The sequence below is a fragment of the Stylophora pistillata genome, chromosome 5, assembly GCF_964205215.1.
Source record: "Stylophora pistillata chromosome 5, jaStyPist1.2, whole genome shotgun sequence".
NCBI classification, from domain to species: Eukaryota; Metazoa; Cnidaria; class Anthozoa; order Scleractinia; family Pocilloporidae; genus Stylophora; species Stylophora pistillata.
Window position 1 is genome coordinate 3,170,359 of NC_142523.1, and position 16,352 is coordinate 3,186,710.

Below are 16,352 nucleotides of genomic sequence, written 5' to 3' on the forward strand. Positions count from 1 at the left end.
TTTAGGAGGGATTTATAAACTGAAAATCGTGAAATGAGCGTAGACGGCATAACGAGCGTGAAAACACCACTGACCAGGGATCTAAATGGTCCTAGTTGAGCCGTTTACAGCGCTATGGGGAACAAAACCAGTACCATCAAGTGCTGCTCCCAAAACTAAATGGTGTCAAAGTACTGAAAAATCCACGAGACTTCAAAATTCAGAGAATGTCAGCAAGCTTTCAATTCTTAAAACAAACCTCTTCACGAATGTATTTGTCCATTCTTTGTCGCAGGTTTTCAAATGGAGGACGAAAGTCAGGGTTTAAATTCCAGCACCGTTTCATCATATCATGCCTGAAATTAAACAAGGATGGTCAATTCTCAACTACGTTTTTTGGACTATGCGAAGAATTGCAAGAAGTTTCTTTTACTGGAACCCTTTTAACGAAAATAATGGTTTAGGTTTGTTTTGGGTCATCGAACAAATCGGCACTATTTCACTCGCTCTGATCTCGTCGAAGTACGTAGACACACGTTATCACACCTGAATACCTTATGCTTTTAGTTCACACTTTTAAAAGAAAACAGCTTTTATATTCATTGGTTAATTATGCCACTGCAAAAAACTCTACAAGAAGAACGTTAATTGTGATGTACTGTGTTGAAATTTAGGCTATACATTAGAAAACGTCGATTTCGCACCAGAGAGGTACAACTCACAGTTTTTTATCAACATGATCAGGCTTTGGCAGCTGATATCCTTTTGTGACCTCTGCAATCACCCTGCCTTCTGACCATCCATCGTATGGAATTCCTCCTGTTCAGGCATAAGGACGTGTGCATGTGATATTTAACAATTATTCGCCGAAGGCGAGGTGAATATCGTCGAATAATCCCCGAGACGAAGTCTAGGGGATTATTCGACAATATTCTCTGAACCTGAGGCGAATAACTGTTTTAGTATAATTTCAGAGCTGAACAACAGAGAAATTTCTAAAATAACACTTTAGTAACATTTATTAACATTTGATTTTAACATTTTATATAAACCGCGTGGAGCGGTTTATATAGCGTCATCTAAGGAACCGCTCGACCAATCAGATTGCTGGAAACTCTTTGCCCAGCTCTGAAATTATACTAATACTGAATATATCACTAATAAAGATGTTGAAATTGTAGTCAGTGAGCCATAATTTTAATAATTTATTACAATTGTAAACATCTATCAGGTCAAATAAAAGTGCATATAAACATGTTCCACGAAATTGCTGTGGCTGAGACATCGCGCTCCTTTTCGACATCATTTTAAACAAGAAAAAATTCCGCATTTAATATAGCTTGATGATCCCCAAATCTAAATTTTCCTTAATCTTGCATACACTTTTACATAGCTTGATGATGCTCAAATACAAATTTTCCTGAGTCAATGTAGTTTAAAGTTTTTTCGTTTTGGTTCGGTTTTGATGGTAGTCTCTAACAAGTGAACACTGTGGAAGCCTTCTACTTCTTGTTTCATTTCATTTCATGAGATTAACTATCGATAAATAGCTTGCTACATATTACAATGAAAACAGAGTTAATGAAATTTGATTTTCAGGTGTAAAAAGCAGATGATCTTTACTTAACACGGGAGTTGTCCTAAAAACGACAACTGTCGTACTTTTTGCCTGGAGGTCATACAACTCGACCGGAACTCATTAATAGGGTTCATTTTTACAAGAGTAGTTAAACTGCTTGATCAGTCTTACAAGACTGGGACACTAATGAACTAACTTAAAGCAAGAGATTGTAAACCATCTATATTATCTTGTTCAAGGACATTTTCAGGAGTGAAAGGCGTGAAAAAAAGTAAAAACAAACCTTTATTATAAATATTCTTATTGAACTTAGTTTGGCTTACCAAGGGTAACTATCTCATACAGAACGATTCCATAGGACCACCTGGTGAACATATCAGAAATATTCCACAGTTAGTGCCGAGTGAATTTTGGATGTGAAGTAATCGCAAAAAAAATCAAATTGGGTGATCATTTCGTTAAGGTGATGGAAGAATATACACGATACATACACATCACTCAAAGTGGAAAGTCCGGCGAGGTTTCCCAGCAGAATTTCTGGTGCAGTCCATTTGATTGGCAAACATCCCTGCGGAAAAAAAAAAAACATTAAAACTTCTCTAAACTATCATTATAATAATGTTATTTAATTTGTTTTGTTTCCGTTTGTGATTGTTTTTTGTTATTTTTGCTTTACATTTTTTGTGATAATTTTCTTCAATTGTTCCTGAGTATCTCTTATTTTGCAAAGAAAAAATCAGTGCTAGCGCAAACAAAACCACTGTGAAATGTTGAACACCAAAAGAATAGTCGGTCCTCCATGTACTTCATTGTATGAGAAAATAAAAAGTAGCATTTTAGTAGTTGTCAATTTTTTTTGCGCAGAAGATGAAACAAGTAGGAGAACAACGGCTAACGAAAATGAGAAAAGCAAGAGCTAAAATTTTTTGGGCCCTTGAACGGCGAGATCTATTAGAACTGATGATCTTGGAGAAAATAAGTGCATGATCAAATTAAGATAAAGACTTAATTAAGACGGCCGCAATGGGAAAGGCACATACAGGAGGTTTTGCTCATATGAAAATGATGGACTAGTGCAGAATAAAGAAAGTATCCAAAGGAAACTTCTTTCGGATCAACGCATACAACCTCCAATCGAATGAGTCGGAGACAAATGAGGAAAAGAATAAACTTGAATCAGGAGAAAAGGAGAGGAATGAAGGGGGCAACTGAGTAGTGGCGATAGTAACGACTGAAGCTATTTGCAGCATTTGACGAGAAAAGATGTCTGCTTCCCCAGACCTTTATTTTACTTTAAAAATTATCTTCCTTCTTCCGCAAAGTCATATTTTACAAAGTATGAAGCTACCTAATATAATTGTGTAAAAATGTAAAAACAAAAATAAATTTGCCACTCTCCTAAAAATAGCTTTCAAGCAGACCTATTAGAAAAGAGAAAACATGTTTCCTTTCGCGAGACTTTCTACGAACAACCTCAGTGAAATTTATATACCACGATGTTTAGCGTTTTACTTTGTCTTTTTCCCTTTTTTAAGTTAATGTGAACTATGAAAACCAAGTTGGTGGTCGAGCTAAGTTAATTTCATGCTGAGAAAATGCTGTCGTTTACAGCTTGCTTCTAGAAAGCTTCATAATAAAGCAACAACAACAACAACAAAAAGCATTTCCTACCTTTTTGGCATTTCCATGGCCATATTTAAAGCTTTGATATGCCATGCCAAAGTCGGTCACTTTGCAAACATAGTTGTTATCGAGGAGAATGTTTCGGGCCGCAAGGTCACGATGAATGATCTACCAGAGACAAAGATCCATGACGTGAAAGCTTTTAAATTATTTGATTTCATGACAAAACGGCGAGATAAAGGTCTGAGCATGTGCGAAGAGAAAAGGGCAACTGGACAGGCCATTATACTTCTTTGAGGCTGTCAGGACTAAGGCGTTTACCTTCTTAAGAAAAATGGCAAAAATAGTAATGATGATGATGATGATAATTATGATAATCACATTAATAATAATTATGACAGTAAAATGAAGTTTAGATATAGAAAACCAACAGAAGACCGGTTGTATTCAGAAAAACAATATGCTCTTTTCATTACCGTAGTTTCTTGTTACAATTGTCAAGGGACACTCCGTTGTGCTTGTTAGCGCAGCGGAGTGTCCCACAACAGGCCAAAATCTAATATGGTTGGCGCATATCCGACCATTTTACCGCTGCATTTATTTTTCTGAGGGTAGTCAGACCTCAGTAGGCATCCTATTTTAGCTGCTCCAACCGAACTATTATGAAAATTACTCTCATATCCTTTTCCTCATTAAAGTAAAAATACCTTTTGGACAAGTTCACACATTCATCAATAGAGTTTAGTTATTCAAACGAGGTCCAACCTAAACCACGGTTTTACACAATCACTGGGCGTCGGGTTTTCTCTATTAGTTAAATAAATGTCCCTCGACTGTAAGTTTTCGGCTTTCTTAGCTTTGATCATAAGAATAAATGCTCACACAAAGGGTTCGGCTAAAATGAAGATAGTTAATAACGCAGTTTTGTTAGACAACGACTAAACTTTGTTTGAATAACCAGCCCTATAAGTTTGACATCCGAAGTGACCTACTCGCGGTAATAAAAGTACCATGGCCCGAAATTGGGTCTCAGACTTTAAGTAAGTGAAACGTACCCAGAAATGTTGGTCAGCATCTGAGCTATTGGAAAACAGTTGAAAGGTCTGAGAAATTTGTCGGAGTTAGAATTGATTTATGACAATAATGAAGGAATTCACTTACCCCTCTCGATCCAAGGAACACCATGCCAGCAGCGATTTGTTTGGCAAACATCACAAGATCGTAGTTTGTCAAATCTTGAGCCCTTCCGTCACCAAGATAATACCGATCCCTCACTCCTCGGCATTTTCTGAGGTAACCAAGTAGGTCACCGCATGGCATGTATTCCATTATGAGAATAGGGTGAACTTGAAGTGGCGTAAAAAAAAAAAAAAGTCAAGGCTCATAACCACAATATCTATTAAAAGTTTCTGAAGAGGACTCATTTTAAGGATTTTCCTTCATGAGACTTAAGCCTAAATTTTTGAAATGAGAAAGCAAGACAGCTCGAATACCAAGATTAATGATAGTAGATACTCTGGTCCTGCGTCTAAAATCTTCGTGATAGGGCTATCGATAAATGTTCTCAAAGAGGAACAGTCTAGCTACTGCGTGCGCGCACACACACATACACACACACATACACACACACACACACACACACACACACACACACACTCACACACACACACACACACACACACACACACACACACACACAGAAACAAACAAAACAAAACAAAAAATAGAAACCACAAACTTCGTCTGATCAACGAGCCGTTCTGGTTATGGAGCTCATTCAAGAAGTAGTGTAGTATTTTTAATAACTTATACATAGAAAAACGCTTTACACTTAGTACTTACTTTGAGTTGTAACGCAGCCCATGAACTTTACAATGTTTGGCTGATTGTTTTCACCGATAAGTTTTCCCAGCTCAATTTCTCTCATCAAACATTTCCTTCCCTCCTCTCCAGCAGTTGCTACAACAACAGGGTATGTTGATGAAGAGAATAATTCTGATAAATGCATTCTTTTCAAGCTTGATACTGAGAATTAATCTATTTAGGTTTCAAACCTCACACCTTCCTTTTACCATTTAGATGATTTTATTTGAAACCAGTACGTTACTCAACTCACTGACGAGTTCTCCCTAGACATTGCTGGGTCGATAGGGTTGGAATCAGTTAACGTTCAAATCCTACCAATGGACTCTTAGTTTTCTTTGTTTCGCATCTTCATGAAAATCATTTTTGTAGCCGCTTTTGTTCCGTATATTGCCGCGAACGGTGAATATCCACGAAAATCCGAACTTTTAAACCAAAATCCTTCACGAGGGCGCCGAGAAAAAACTCGCACTAACTGTTTACAGTGATCAGCCTAAAATTATAATCGAGTCGAGAGAAAGTAAAAGATATAAAGAGGTTTCAAATCGATGGCCTTGTGGCGCCGTTCGGAGATGCTACCAGCGCGCATGCGCGAAAACTTAGATGTCCCGTATGGGGACCCAGGCGACGGTCGTGTGTCGAGCATCCAAACCTTGTAAATGCTATCGAAAACCACCGTCCACTCAGTCTGTTGGAATGCCCCCCTCAACCCGAGACAGTCTATCACTGGAAAAATGGGAATAAGTCACGATCTGTTGGAAATAATTGCATTTTTTAACAAAACATAGTTCAGGGGAAAATAAGCTCTAGCTAGTGGATCCAGTGACGGATTCGCAGGGAAGATCCGGGCCCACCCCTCATCTCACTCCAAATACAAATGCACGGCACAAAAAGTTTTTCAATGACAAGATCGCCTAACTGGCTGATTTTTTTTTATCAATTTGTTTGCCTTTTCTCCCTTTTGTTCAGTGTATATCCGTGAGCGAAGAAGAGTGGAGGTTGTGCGTTGGTCGAGAGATAAGTTTGGACCCCCTCTCCGTATTAAACTTTCTAGAATGCACCCCTGGAATCAATATAAGTATCAACATATCGAATCAAAGGAATCTTACGCGTGAAGCATTTAGCGGCGACTGTTCGGTTTCCAGGCCTTCCATTCGGTGAACTCAGGAGAGCTCTCCATACGGCTCCGAACGCCCCTCGCCCAATGACTTCTTGAAGCAGGACACGGCTCACCTCAATCTCCCATCCATCTACCTCAACATTCAATGGCTCCATCTGAATTGCCTGCTCTTGATCAGGGCTGAAAAGTGGAAACGTTACATACTTTCGGGGTTAAAACAAAGAACGGTGATAAAAAAAATTTGCTTTTGAAAGCAAAAAAATCATTAATTTGCTAGTAATTTTATTGATTGCCCCGACTTTTACCGAGATAATTGCCCTTGCTGATGATGAGAAGACAAAGTTATCACTAAACTAGAGACCTAACTTATCACAAAACACGCTCGTAACTATTCATTATGTAAGTACACTCCTCAGATCGGACTGAGTAAAAAAAACTACTCCGTTGTTTGTTAAAATGAATTACGGAAACTTTTTCAGTTGTTTAAAAACCGGAAAATTATACTTTAAATTCAAATTTAAAAAACATTGAGTTTTGGGATACAAACAGGTGGAATTCATAGAAACTTTGAGACAAGAAAGAAAAAAATTAACAAACGAACGAATAAGGTTGATTCTATCAGCAATTTATGAATGTTAAATATGCCGGCATAATTATTATCATAAAAGTAAAATGATATCATCTTTGTTACGATCATCATGTAAGGTCGTAAGTCACGAGGGGGGTCAGAAATACATTGAAATTTTTTGGACAAACTGAAAACAATGCTTCACAAAAAAACGAAAAAAAAATAGTGATGTTGGTGACTGATAAATATGGGGATAGACTGGAAAGGATTAAGGCATGAGTAAAAATTAGATGAACAAAAGGTAAATTAGTTGACTTACAGAGCCATAGCTGCAATTTAAATCGAAAAAAAAATAAGAGAGGAGAAAAAGAAGGATTAAACTTTTTATCAATGTATTTAAGCAAGTATTCTTTTAAAATTGCTATACAACGGCAGCATGATTTCAATGTGCACCAAATATCAGCTGAGTTGACAAATGTTCTCAAAATACCGTCATTAATCATAACAATATCGATAATGACGATAATAATAACAATGTTAATCATAATATTGCAAAATATTTTATTATTATTACAATAATAATTAACAAATTGCAGTTTCCGCTTGGTCGTTTCATTGTTTTTTCGACTTGAAAGGGTAAGATCGAGGAAACAGTTAAAGTGTGGGGTGACATAAACAAAAAGAAAGTCTATGTAAGCATTAGCTAGCTTCTGTTACTCTAATCAAAGGTAGCTAAAATAAAACAAAACAACTGAGCTTCACCTGTCCTTCGACACTTGCAGAAAAAGCAGGCAATCAGCGAAATGACAATCACCACCGCCACTAATCCACCAAAGTAATACCACCAAGAATTGGAACCTTGAATGGCTCTTGGAACTTGCTCGGCTAATTGTGTGAAATAAATGTGGTCATTAAATCAATCTCAACGATAGTGCCTGTAATAATAGTCATGTTACCGTCCGGAATGGCCTTGGGCATCCCTGTTGTGCATTATTTTAACCCGTGATTGACGCCTGTTCTTAAAAGTTAGCTCAATGGATAGAGCGCTGGACTGATGTGCGGGAGGTCGAGGGTTCGAGCCCCGGCCGGACCAACACTCAAGGTCTCAAAATAATTGAGAAGAATATGCTGCCTTTCTAAAACATCAAGAAATAGTTTAGATATTCTATTCTTCTTGGATAAGGACGAATAAATGGAGGTCCCGTCTCCTGCAGGGTAAGGGGTAAGAAACGTTAACTTCCCACCCATCCCTCCCTTGGGGTGGGATGGGTGGGTTGTTGTCTTGCGTCTCATACATAAAAACCAACAAGGCAATAAACCAAGCACTCTGGTGTATCGGAGTAGTTGTTCTTTGGCCAGCTGTAGTGATAAAGAGAGAACAAGTTAGTACCAAATCATTCACAACTTCCTGCTGTTTCCCTCTTCTAAGGCGGGGGGTGGCGAGGGAGGGGAGGAGAGGGGTGATAGGAGGCATGGGGGAAGAAGGAACAGTCAGGTTGTACCAGTTCGAGTAGAGAAATCCCTATTATCCGTCCCAAACCTCTCAGAATGTTCCTATCATTACAGCAGTAAAGTCAAGACTCGAGCTTAGAGGCGCAAACAGCCGGAACTTATCCCACCCTCTGTAGCACAAAGCAACTACGAGCAATTCCACTCCCCTGCATGAGATGTTAGTCAATCGCAAGTAAACCCTCCCCCCCCCCCCCCCCCCGCCGCCATTTCTTCAGATTTCTCTGACAGTCCGCTGGTATCCAAGTCTCGAACCCAACCTCTAGTACAAACACAGAAAGTACGTGTCGAACTTACTCACAATTCCCAGGATGGGTCTGGCTTCAGTGACTTCACTCGGCGGACTTTCTCCCTGATCGTTTCTTCCGATGGTCCTAAATTCGTACAAGGCAGACTCCAGACCATCAATCTCCTTATCCAGTACATCACCCAAGTAGTTGACCCACGATGAGTTTACAAACTTTTCAACTTCCACTAACAACAACAACAACAACATAGAGAAATCAGTTTATCGTTCATGTAAAATGGGAGTAACTTTCTATGTGTTGCAATAGTAGGAGTATAAAAAGATAATTTAGCTGATAATGTAAACTGGCCACCGTGTATAGTCTTTGAAGCTGACGTTTCGAGAGTTGGCCCCTCGATAGTTAAGCAAATTCCTTCAGTCAGAATCTTAAAAAATGTTTAAGGTACACTGCGAAGAAGATACATACTGATGCAAGGGTGCAACTTACATTTCTGTCGGTACTGAACAAGGAATTCATGGGTGTATCCTCCACCAACATCAAACTCGTAAGTAACCTTGACTTTGTCAATTGCCGTTGGTTCAACTGTGGGAGCTTTGGGCTTAGCAGGTGCTGTGGATGAAAAATATAAATAAGATTAATGCGTTCATCATCGTGCAAGCGCAGTCAACTCTCCGCTCACGGACACGTAAGCGGACAGTTCTACTTACGGACAATTTAAATGACTCTCAATCAAACTCTGTATTTACACAGCAAGGTTGTAGCTAAGAAATTACGCTGCCGGCTGAAATTTCAAGCGAGGTGGCGTAAAGTTGATGAACGATTGTAAGTGTGTAACCTCGGAGTGCTCGCTGAGCTTTACCAGGCGGTTGCCTGCCAAAATGTAGCCGGCAATCGCTGCTTTTTCATCCGGCGAATTTCGCCGACAGCCGGCGATTAGGGACAACCCTGCACATCGGACACTCTCTTGTGAAAGGACGCAGACACTTGTGATATAGAAAATTGGATTTTTTGCTTATTTGAGCGCTCTCCTCGTGAGCGGACACCCCATCGATAATAATGAATTCTAGGTAATAAAATTTGTCTTGAAGTTTCAAATCAACCTTATGACAGAGCAACACAACTATGAGGATCAGTTTTGTGAAACCTCCATTTCTCCGCGAGAAAGCAAGCTCTCCGTTCGTTTGACTTTAACAAGAGTCTGACATAATACTCTTCCGTATAAACGGAAATCCACCTCCTTTTCTTTGGCGTCCGCTGAGGGAAATAATTCTCGCAGACGGTCAGTTCTTCTGACGGACACTTTTTCCAATTCCCGAGAGTGTCCGCTGTAATCGAAATAATTTTCCAAATTTGTCGTGACTTACCAGAAACTTTGACTGTTTTAGTGGGTATTCTCACACTTTCACCGTAACCCAGTTCGGTCTTGGCTTGTATTTCTACAACATAGTTTGTCAGTTCTTCTTGCTTTACTTCCTTGCCAATAAGGTACCTCTTCTTCGAAGCTTCTAGCTCGGTCATCTCCACTGGCGTATCTTTAGGCTCTGAACCCTCGTATTTAGCAGATCCCGTTCGGTAATTTGTGATGATTCCATTGGGTTCTACAGGTGGTTCCCACGTGACCAGGATGTACAACGCAAATGAGTACACTTTCACATCTGACGGGGGTCCAGGAACTAAAAATTAAACACACGCCAAGTTGCAACATAAGTGAAAAAACAGTGAATTTTTAGTATTAGAAGTGGGTGCAGTAAAAACAAGGCAAAAGGGGTGCAACTATTCCGTGAGCGGACCGACATCATAACCCTTGTAATGAACGCCTGGATTGAGTACCTGCTCAAATGCGATTGGACGCGGGGAACAAAACAGCAATTTCAATGCCTCTATAGACCTCCCAAGAACCCCCATTTGTAAAACCGCTGCATTGCATTTGCCTAAATTGACTTCAGTCTAATCTGACATCACTTTTTTATTCGATGATCTTAAGGACGCTAAAATTAAATGCATTTCCTTGTTCTGTTTCCTCATTCCAAATTCCCGCTCAATTATATGTTCCCTGCGCAGGCGCGCATATGCGGTATAAACAAATAGCCCATTTCCGAATTACCCTTGGCCTCATTTTCAAAACGAGTCCTCGTGCTCATCCTTTCATATGATAATAAGTTTTCATTCACATACAAATTAAACTCATTTTCACAAGAATGGTTGAGCACCAGGCCTCGTTTTGAAAAAGAGGCCAAGGGTAATTCGGAAATGGGCTATTAAGCTACTGCAAGATTACTTAAACGTACCATCCTGCAAAGAGGAAAAATATGTTTCATCACTTGCTGGGCCTTCCCCTCCGCTGTTGAAAGCCTTTATTGCTACTGTGTAGGAGGTGTAAGGTTTCAGGTCTAAGACTGTCGTTGAAGAGGTAGCTCGCCCCTTTACATCGGTAGAGTTCGCATAGCTTGGAATGGCTCGTCTTCTCCTTGCATTCGCCAAAAGGCTCGTGCCCCAGTAAAAAATCTGCACATTTTACACACAAGAAAAGATAAGAGACCTTCAGAGATTATCAGTGGAACTTTAGTTAGAAGTTCCTCGACTCCGACGACTCGAGATTCGAAACACGACCCTGGTTACTTTCTCCACGGAAATGCAATTATCGAGGCTTAAGTAGAGTTTACAAATATTTAGAGCTATTCGCTGTTTGAAACATCATCAAATCAAGATACAAAGAACTTGACCCGCGATTAACTTTTTCACAGCCAAGAAAATCAAACCTCGCAACTAATCTGCGATTCTCGATTTTCTTAACGATCGAGGATGGGGCCTCCAAGTCGACACTATCAAGTTACGTTTAAACAATACAGTACATCTGTCCGTCTATGAATCTGTATTTAAATTGTTTAAATTTGTTTTAATCTATCCACATTATCGCCTTCGTTCCGACTGTCACATATAGAAATGTTGGTTTTGAGTCTGTTAAGTAGTTTGTTCCCGGCTTTCAGTTGGAGAAACCGAAGCGAAATAGTGAACGACGCGAAAAATTCAGATACGAGTCGTTACGCGACCCGACCCAGACCTCTCTCCCTTTTCTTACTTCTCCGCTTCAATCGCTCGTGCACTAACGCGCATCGTTTTACAAACAAAACGCCTGGACCAGGCTAACTGTAAGTTAAGTCCCTTACCCTATATCCATCGACACTTCCTCTGGCCGGGGCATCAACAGGCTGCCATGAAAGCTCCACACTGCGCGCTTGTATTTTCTCCACTTTCACATCTTTCGGTTGGCCTTTAGGTGGATTTTGGCCAGAACGGGATCGTTCGATGGCACTGAAGGGTCCTGGGCCCAAATTGTTCCCGGCACGAATTCTGAACTCCCAAAGCTCATAGTACCCAGGATCGTCGATTTTAAAGGAGGACGCTTCAGCGGGGATTCTGGTGTCTTGCCAATTGTCAGGAGCATCTTCATTCGCCGTTTCTACGACTTTTTTGTACTCCAAGAAATAGTAAAATCCGGGTCCGTTCCAGAACACCTTTGGCATTTTCTGCCAAATAAAATGAATTCTTCTATTCAATTCAAATGAAAATTGATGCAAATTCTACAATAGAGCGTTCTCCGATCGAGTGTCGTCAAACTAAAACCAAAGTTATCACAGCACCCAATCAGAAGGAAGGAAAATACGTCCAAGAGCCAATGAGAACTCAAATTAAAGATGATCAAATGGCCGAAAGCGCGGGAAAACGCGGGCGACCAAGTCGTGACTGGTTTTAGTTTTGCATTTGATTTGTTGAGAAAGTGGCACGAGTTTCCTGGACCAATCACAGAGCGAAGTAAAGCAATACCAAAGCAATCCAGGATTAATTTCAAGTCACGTGGTGAGCTTCGGCCAATCAAAAGGTACTTACCGTCCAACCAATATCAAGTTCACTAGCCCCCTTTGGTACTCCACGCAAGTTCTCTGGGAATTTCTCTGGAGCTGTAAGGAAAGCAGGCAGAAGTCACGAACAAGCGTTGTGTTCGAAAACTCTCGAGTTTTTCTTCTCCCTAGTTTTGTTTCCTTCTACGGATTTCTATGGAAGTTCCAATTTCTTTCGCTTATTTTGCGAGACAGAGGTGGTTCCTACGAAATGCAGGAAATTGGCGCACGGGCACCCAAAAATGATCCCCTCGCGCAAGCATTGCGTTTGACCGCTTTGTTCGCACACAGAAACACAAACACACCTAACTGAGATGTTCTACAAATTCCAGCCTCTGTGGAGAAACTAGGACGACTTGGGCCAAAACTGTTTACAGCTCTCATGCGGAAACGCAGAGTCGACCAGCCGGTAAGGTTAAGCAGGACGGATGTTGCATTTGGGTAGCCATTTGGATAGATAGCCAACGAGGCGCCTAGCGCCGAGTTGGCTATAATCATCTCATATCCAACAAGCGCGAGTGGAATAATTGTTTTATTAAAAACGTTAAATTAAATTATTAAATTTTATTAAATTTTTAGCTCCCTTTTAATTTTAAGCTGCCACGTACGCTTACCATATTTCTAGATTATGGTATATTGGCTGATATACCATAATGGCTAAGCCAATAAAAAGTCTTGAATTGCATTATCCAATGATCTAGTTTTTTATAAAAACAAATAGCCCATTTCCGAATTACCCTTGGCCTCATTTTCAAAACGAGTCCTGGTGCTCATCCTTTCATATGATAATAAGTTTTCATTCACATGCAAATTAAACTCATTTTCACAAGAATGGTTGAGCACCAGGCCTCGTTTTGAAAAAGAGGCCAAGGGTAATTCGGAAATGGGCTATTAAGCTACTGCAAGATTACTTAAACGTACCATCCTGCAAAGAGGAAAAATATGTTTCATCACTTGCTGGGCCTTCCCCTCCGCTGTTGAAAGCCTTTATTGCTACTGTGTAGGAGGTGTAAGGTTTCAGGTCTAAGACTGTCGTTGAAGAGGTAGCTCGCCCCTTTACATCGGTAGAGTTCGCATAGCTTGGAATGGCTCGTCTTCTCCTTGCATTCGCCAAAAGGCTCGTGCCCCAGTAAAAAATCTGCACATTTTACACACAAGAAAAGATAAGAGACCTTCAGAGATTATCAGTGGAACTTTAGTTAGAAGTTCCTCGACTCCGACGACTCGAGATTCGAAACACGACCCTGGGTACTTTCTCCACGGAAATGCAATTATCGAGGCTTAAGTAGAGTTTACAAATATTTAGAGCTATTCGCTGTTTGAAACATCATCAAATCAAGATACAAAGAACTTGACCCGCGATTAACTTTTTCACAGCCAAGAAAATCAAACCTCGCAACTAATCTGCGATTCTCGATTTTCTTAACGATCGAGGATGGGGCCTCCAAGTCGACACTATCAAGTTACGTTTAAACAATACAGTACATCTGTCCGTCTATGAATCTGTATTTAAATTGTTTAAATTTGTTTTAATCTATCCACATTATCGCCTTCGTTCCGACTGTCACATATAGAAATGTTGGTTTTGAGTCTGTTAAGTAGTTTGTTCCCGGCTTTCAGTTGGAGAAACCGAAGCGAAATAGTGAACGACGCGAAAAATTCAGATACGAGTCGTTACGCGACCCGACCCAGACCTCTCTCCCTTTTCTTACTTCTCCGCTTCAATCGCTCGTGCACTAACGCGCATCGTTTTACAAACAAAACGCCTGGACCAGGCTAACTGTAAGTTAAGTCCCTTACCCTATATCCATCGACACTTCCTCTGGCCGGGGCATCAACAGGCTGCCATGAAAGCTCCACACTGCGCGCTTGTATTTTCTCCACTTTCACATCTTTCGGTTGGCCTTTAGGTGGATTTTGGCCAGAACGGGATCGTTCGATGGCACTGAAGGGTCCTGGGCCCAAATTGTTCCCGGCACGAATTCTGAACTCCCAAAGCTCATAGTACCCAGGATCGTTGATTTTAAAGGAGGACGCTTCAGCGGGGATTCTGGTGTCTTGCCAATTGTCAGGAGCATCTTCATTCGCCGTTTCTACGACTTTTTTGTACTCCAAGAAATAGTAAAATCCGGGTCCGTTCCAGAACACCTTTGGCATTTTCTGCCAAATAAAATGAATTCTTCTATTCAATTCAAATGAAAATTGATGCAAATTCTACAATAGAGCGTTCTCCGATCGAGTGTCGTCAAACTAAAACCAAAGTTATCACAGCACCCAATCAGAAGGAAGGAAAATACGTCCAAGAGCCAATGAGAACTCAAATTAAAGATGATCAAATGGCCGAAAGCGCGGGAAAACGCGGGCGACCAAGTCGTGACTGGTTTTAGTTTTGCATTTGATTTGTTGAGAAAGTGGCACGAGTTTCCTGGACCAATCACAGAGCGAAGTAAAGCAATACCAAAGCAATCCAGGATTAATTTCAAGTCACGTGGCGAGCTTCGGCCAATCAAAAGGTACTTACCGTCCAACCAATATCAAGTTCACTAGCCCCCTTTGGTACTCCACGCAAGTTCTCTGGGAATTTCTCTGGAGCTGTAAGGAAAGCAGGCAGAAGTCACGAACAAGCGTTGTGTTCGAAAACTCTCGAGTTTTTCTTCTCCCTAGTTTTGTTTCCTTCTACGGATTTCTATGGAAGTTCCAATTTCTTTCGCTTATTTTGCGAGACAGAGGTGGTTCCTACGAAATGCAGGAAATTGGCGCACGGGCACCCAAAAATGATCCCCTCGCGCAAGCATTGCGTTTGACCGCTTTGTTCGCACACAGAAACACAAACACACCTAACTGAGATGTTCTACAAATTCCAGCCTCTGTGGAGAAACTAGGACGACTTGGGCCAAAACTGTTTACAGCTCTCATGCGGAAACGCAGAGTCGACCAGCCGGTAAGGTTAAGCAGGACGGATGTTGCATTTGGGTAGCCATTTGGATAGATAGCCAACGAGGCGCCTAGCGCCGAGTTGGCTATAATCATCTCATATCCAACAAGCGCGAGTGGAATAATTGTTTTATTAAAAACGTTAAATTAAATTATTAAATTTTATTAAATTTTTAGCTCCCTTTTAATTTTAAGCTGCCACGTACGCTTACCATATTTCTAGATTATGGTATATTGGCTGATATACCATAATGGCTAAGCCAATAAAAAGTCTTGAATTGCATTATCCAATGATCTAGTTTTTTATAAAAACAAATAGCCCATTTCCGAATTACCCTTGGCCTCATTTTCAAAACGAGTCCTGGTGCTCATCCTTTCATATGATAATAAGTTTTCATTCACATGCAAATTAAACTCATTTTCACAAGAATGGTTGAGCACCAGGCCTCGTTTTGAAAAAGAGGCCAAGGGTAATTCGGAAATGGGCTATTAAGCTACTGCAAGATTACTTAAACGTACCATCCTGCAAAGAGGAAAAATATGTTTCATCACTTGCTGGGCCTTCCCCTCCGCTGTTGAAAGCCTTTATTGCTACTGTGTAGGAGGTGTAAGGTTTCAGGTCTAAGACTGTCGTTGAAGAGGTAGCTCGCCCCTTTACATCGGTAGAGTTCGCATAGCTTGGAATGGCTCGTCTTCTCCTTGCATTCGCCAAAAGGCTCGTGCCCCAGTAAAAAATCTGCACATTTTACACACAAGAAAAGATAAGAGACCTTCAGAGATTATCAGTGGAACTTTAGTTAGAAGTTCCTCGACTCCGACGACTCGAGATTCGAAACACGACCCTGGGTACTTTCTCCACGGAAATGCAATTATCGAGGCTTAAGTAGAGTTTACAAATATTTAGAGCTATTCGCTGTTTGAAACATCATCAAATCAAGATACAAAGAACTTGACCCGCGATTAACTTTTTCACAGCCAAGAAAATCAAACCTCGCAACTAATCTGCGATTCTCGATTTTCTTAACGATCG

The 16,352-nt window shown here is 40.6% G+C and overlaps 1 protein-coding gene across 8 annotated transcripts in view; it reads right to left on the reverse strand.

Moving 5' to 3' along the window:
- Positions 1 to 16,352, reverse strand: part of LOC148729842 (fibronectin type III domain-containing protein-like) — a 49,304-nt gene that overhangs the window by 1,172 nt on the left and 31,780 nt on the right. For 3 of the 8 annotated variants that reach the window (XM_088759977.1, XM_088759978.1, XM_088759976.1), the window contains 20 exons: positions 15,842 to 16,058; positions 14,910 to 14,980; positions 14,189 to 14,548; positions 13,310 to 13,526; positions 12,378 to 12,448; positions 11,657 to 12,016; positions 10,778 to 10,994; positions 9,854 to 10,162; positions 8,976 to 9,098; positions 8,539 to 8,715; positions 7,495 to 7,617; positions 7,052 to 7,061; positions 6,154 to 6,344; positions 5,024 to 5,140; positions 4,343 to 4,527; positions 3,230 to 3,349; positions 2,050 to 2,126; positions 1,882 to 1,922; positions 702 to 798; positions 239 to 335 (listed from right to left, as the gene is read on the reverse strand). In XM_088759977.1, coding sequence (XP_088616103.1) covers positions 239 to 335; positions 702 to 798; positions 1,882 to 1,922; positions 2,050 to 2,126; positions 3,230 to 3,349; positions 4,343 to 4,527; positions 5,024 to 5,140; positions 6,154 to 6,344; positions 7,052 to 7,061; positions 7,495 to 7,617; positions 8,539 to 8,715; positions 8,976 to 9,098; positions 9,854 to 10,162; positions 10,778 to 10,994; positions 11,657 to 12,016; positions 12,378 to 12,448; positions 13,310 to 13,526; positions 14,189 to 14,548; positions 14,910 to 14,980; positions 15,842 to 16,058 — 3,180 coding nt within the window. Of the gene's footprint in view, positions 1 to 238; positions 336 to 701; positions 799 to 1,881; positions 1,923 to 2,049; positions 2,127 to 3,229; positions 3,350 to 4,342; positions 4,528 to 5,023; positions 5,141 to 6,153; positions 6,345 to 7,051; positions 7,062 to 7,494; positions 8,092 to 8,538; positions 8,716 to 8,975; positions 9,099 to 9,853; positions 10,163 to 10,777; positions 10,995 to 11,656; positions 12,017 to 12,377; positions 12,449 to 13,309; positions 13,527 to 14,188; positions 14,549 to 14,909; positions 14,981 to 15,841; positions 16,059 to 16,352 lie in introns of those variants that run through there. The other 5 variants (XR_016001174.1, XM_088759981.1, XR_016001173.1 and 2 more) reach the window with 5 other exon arrangements.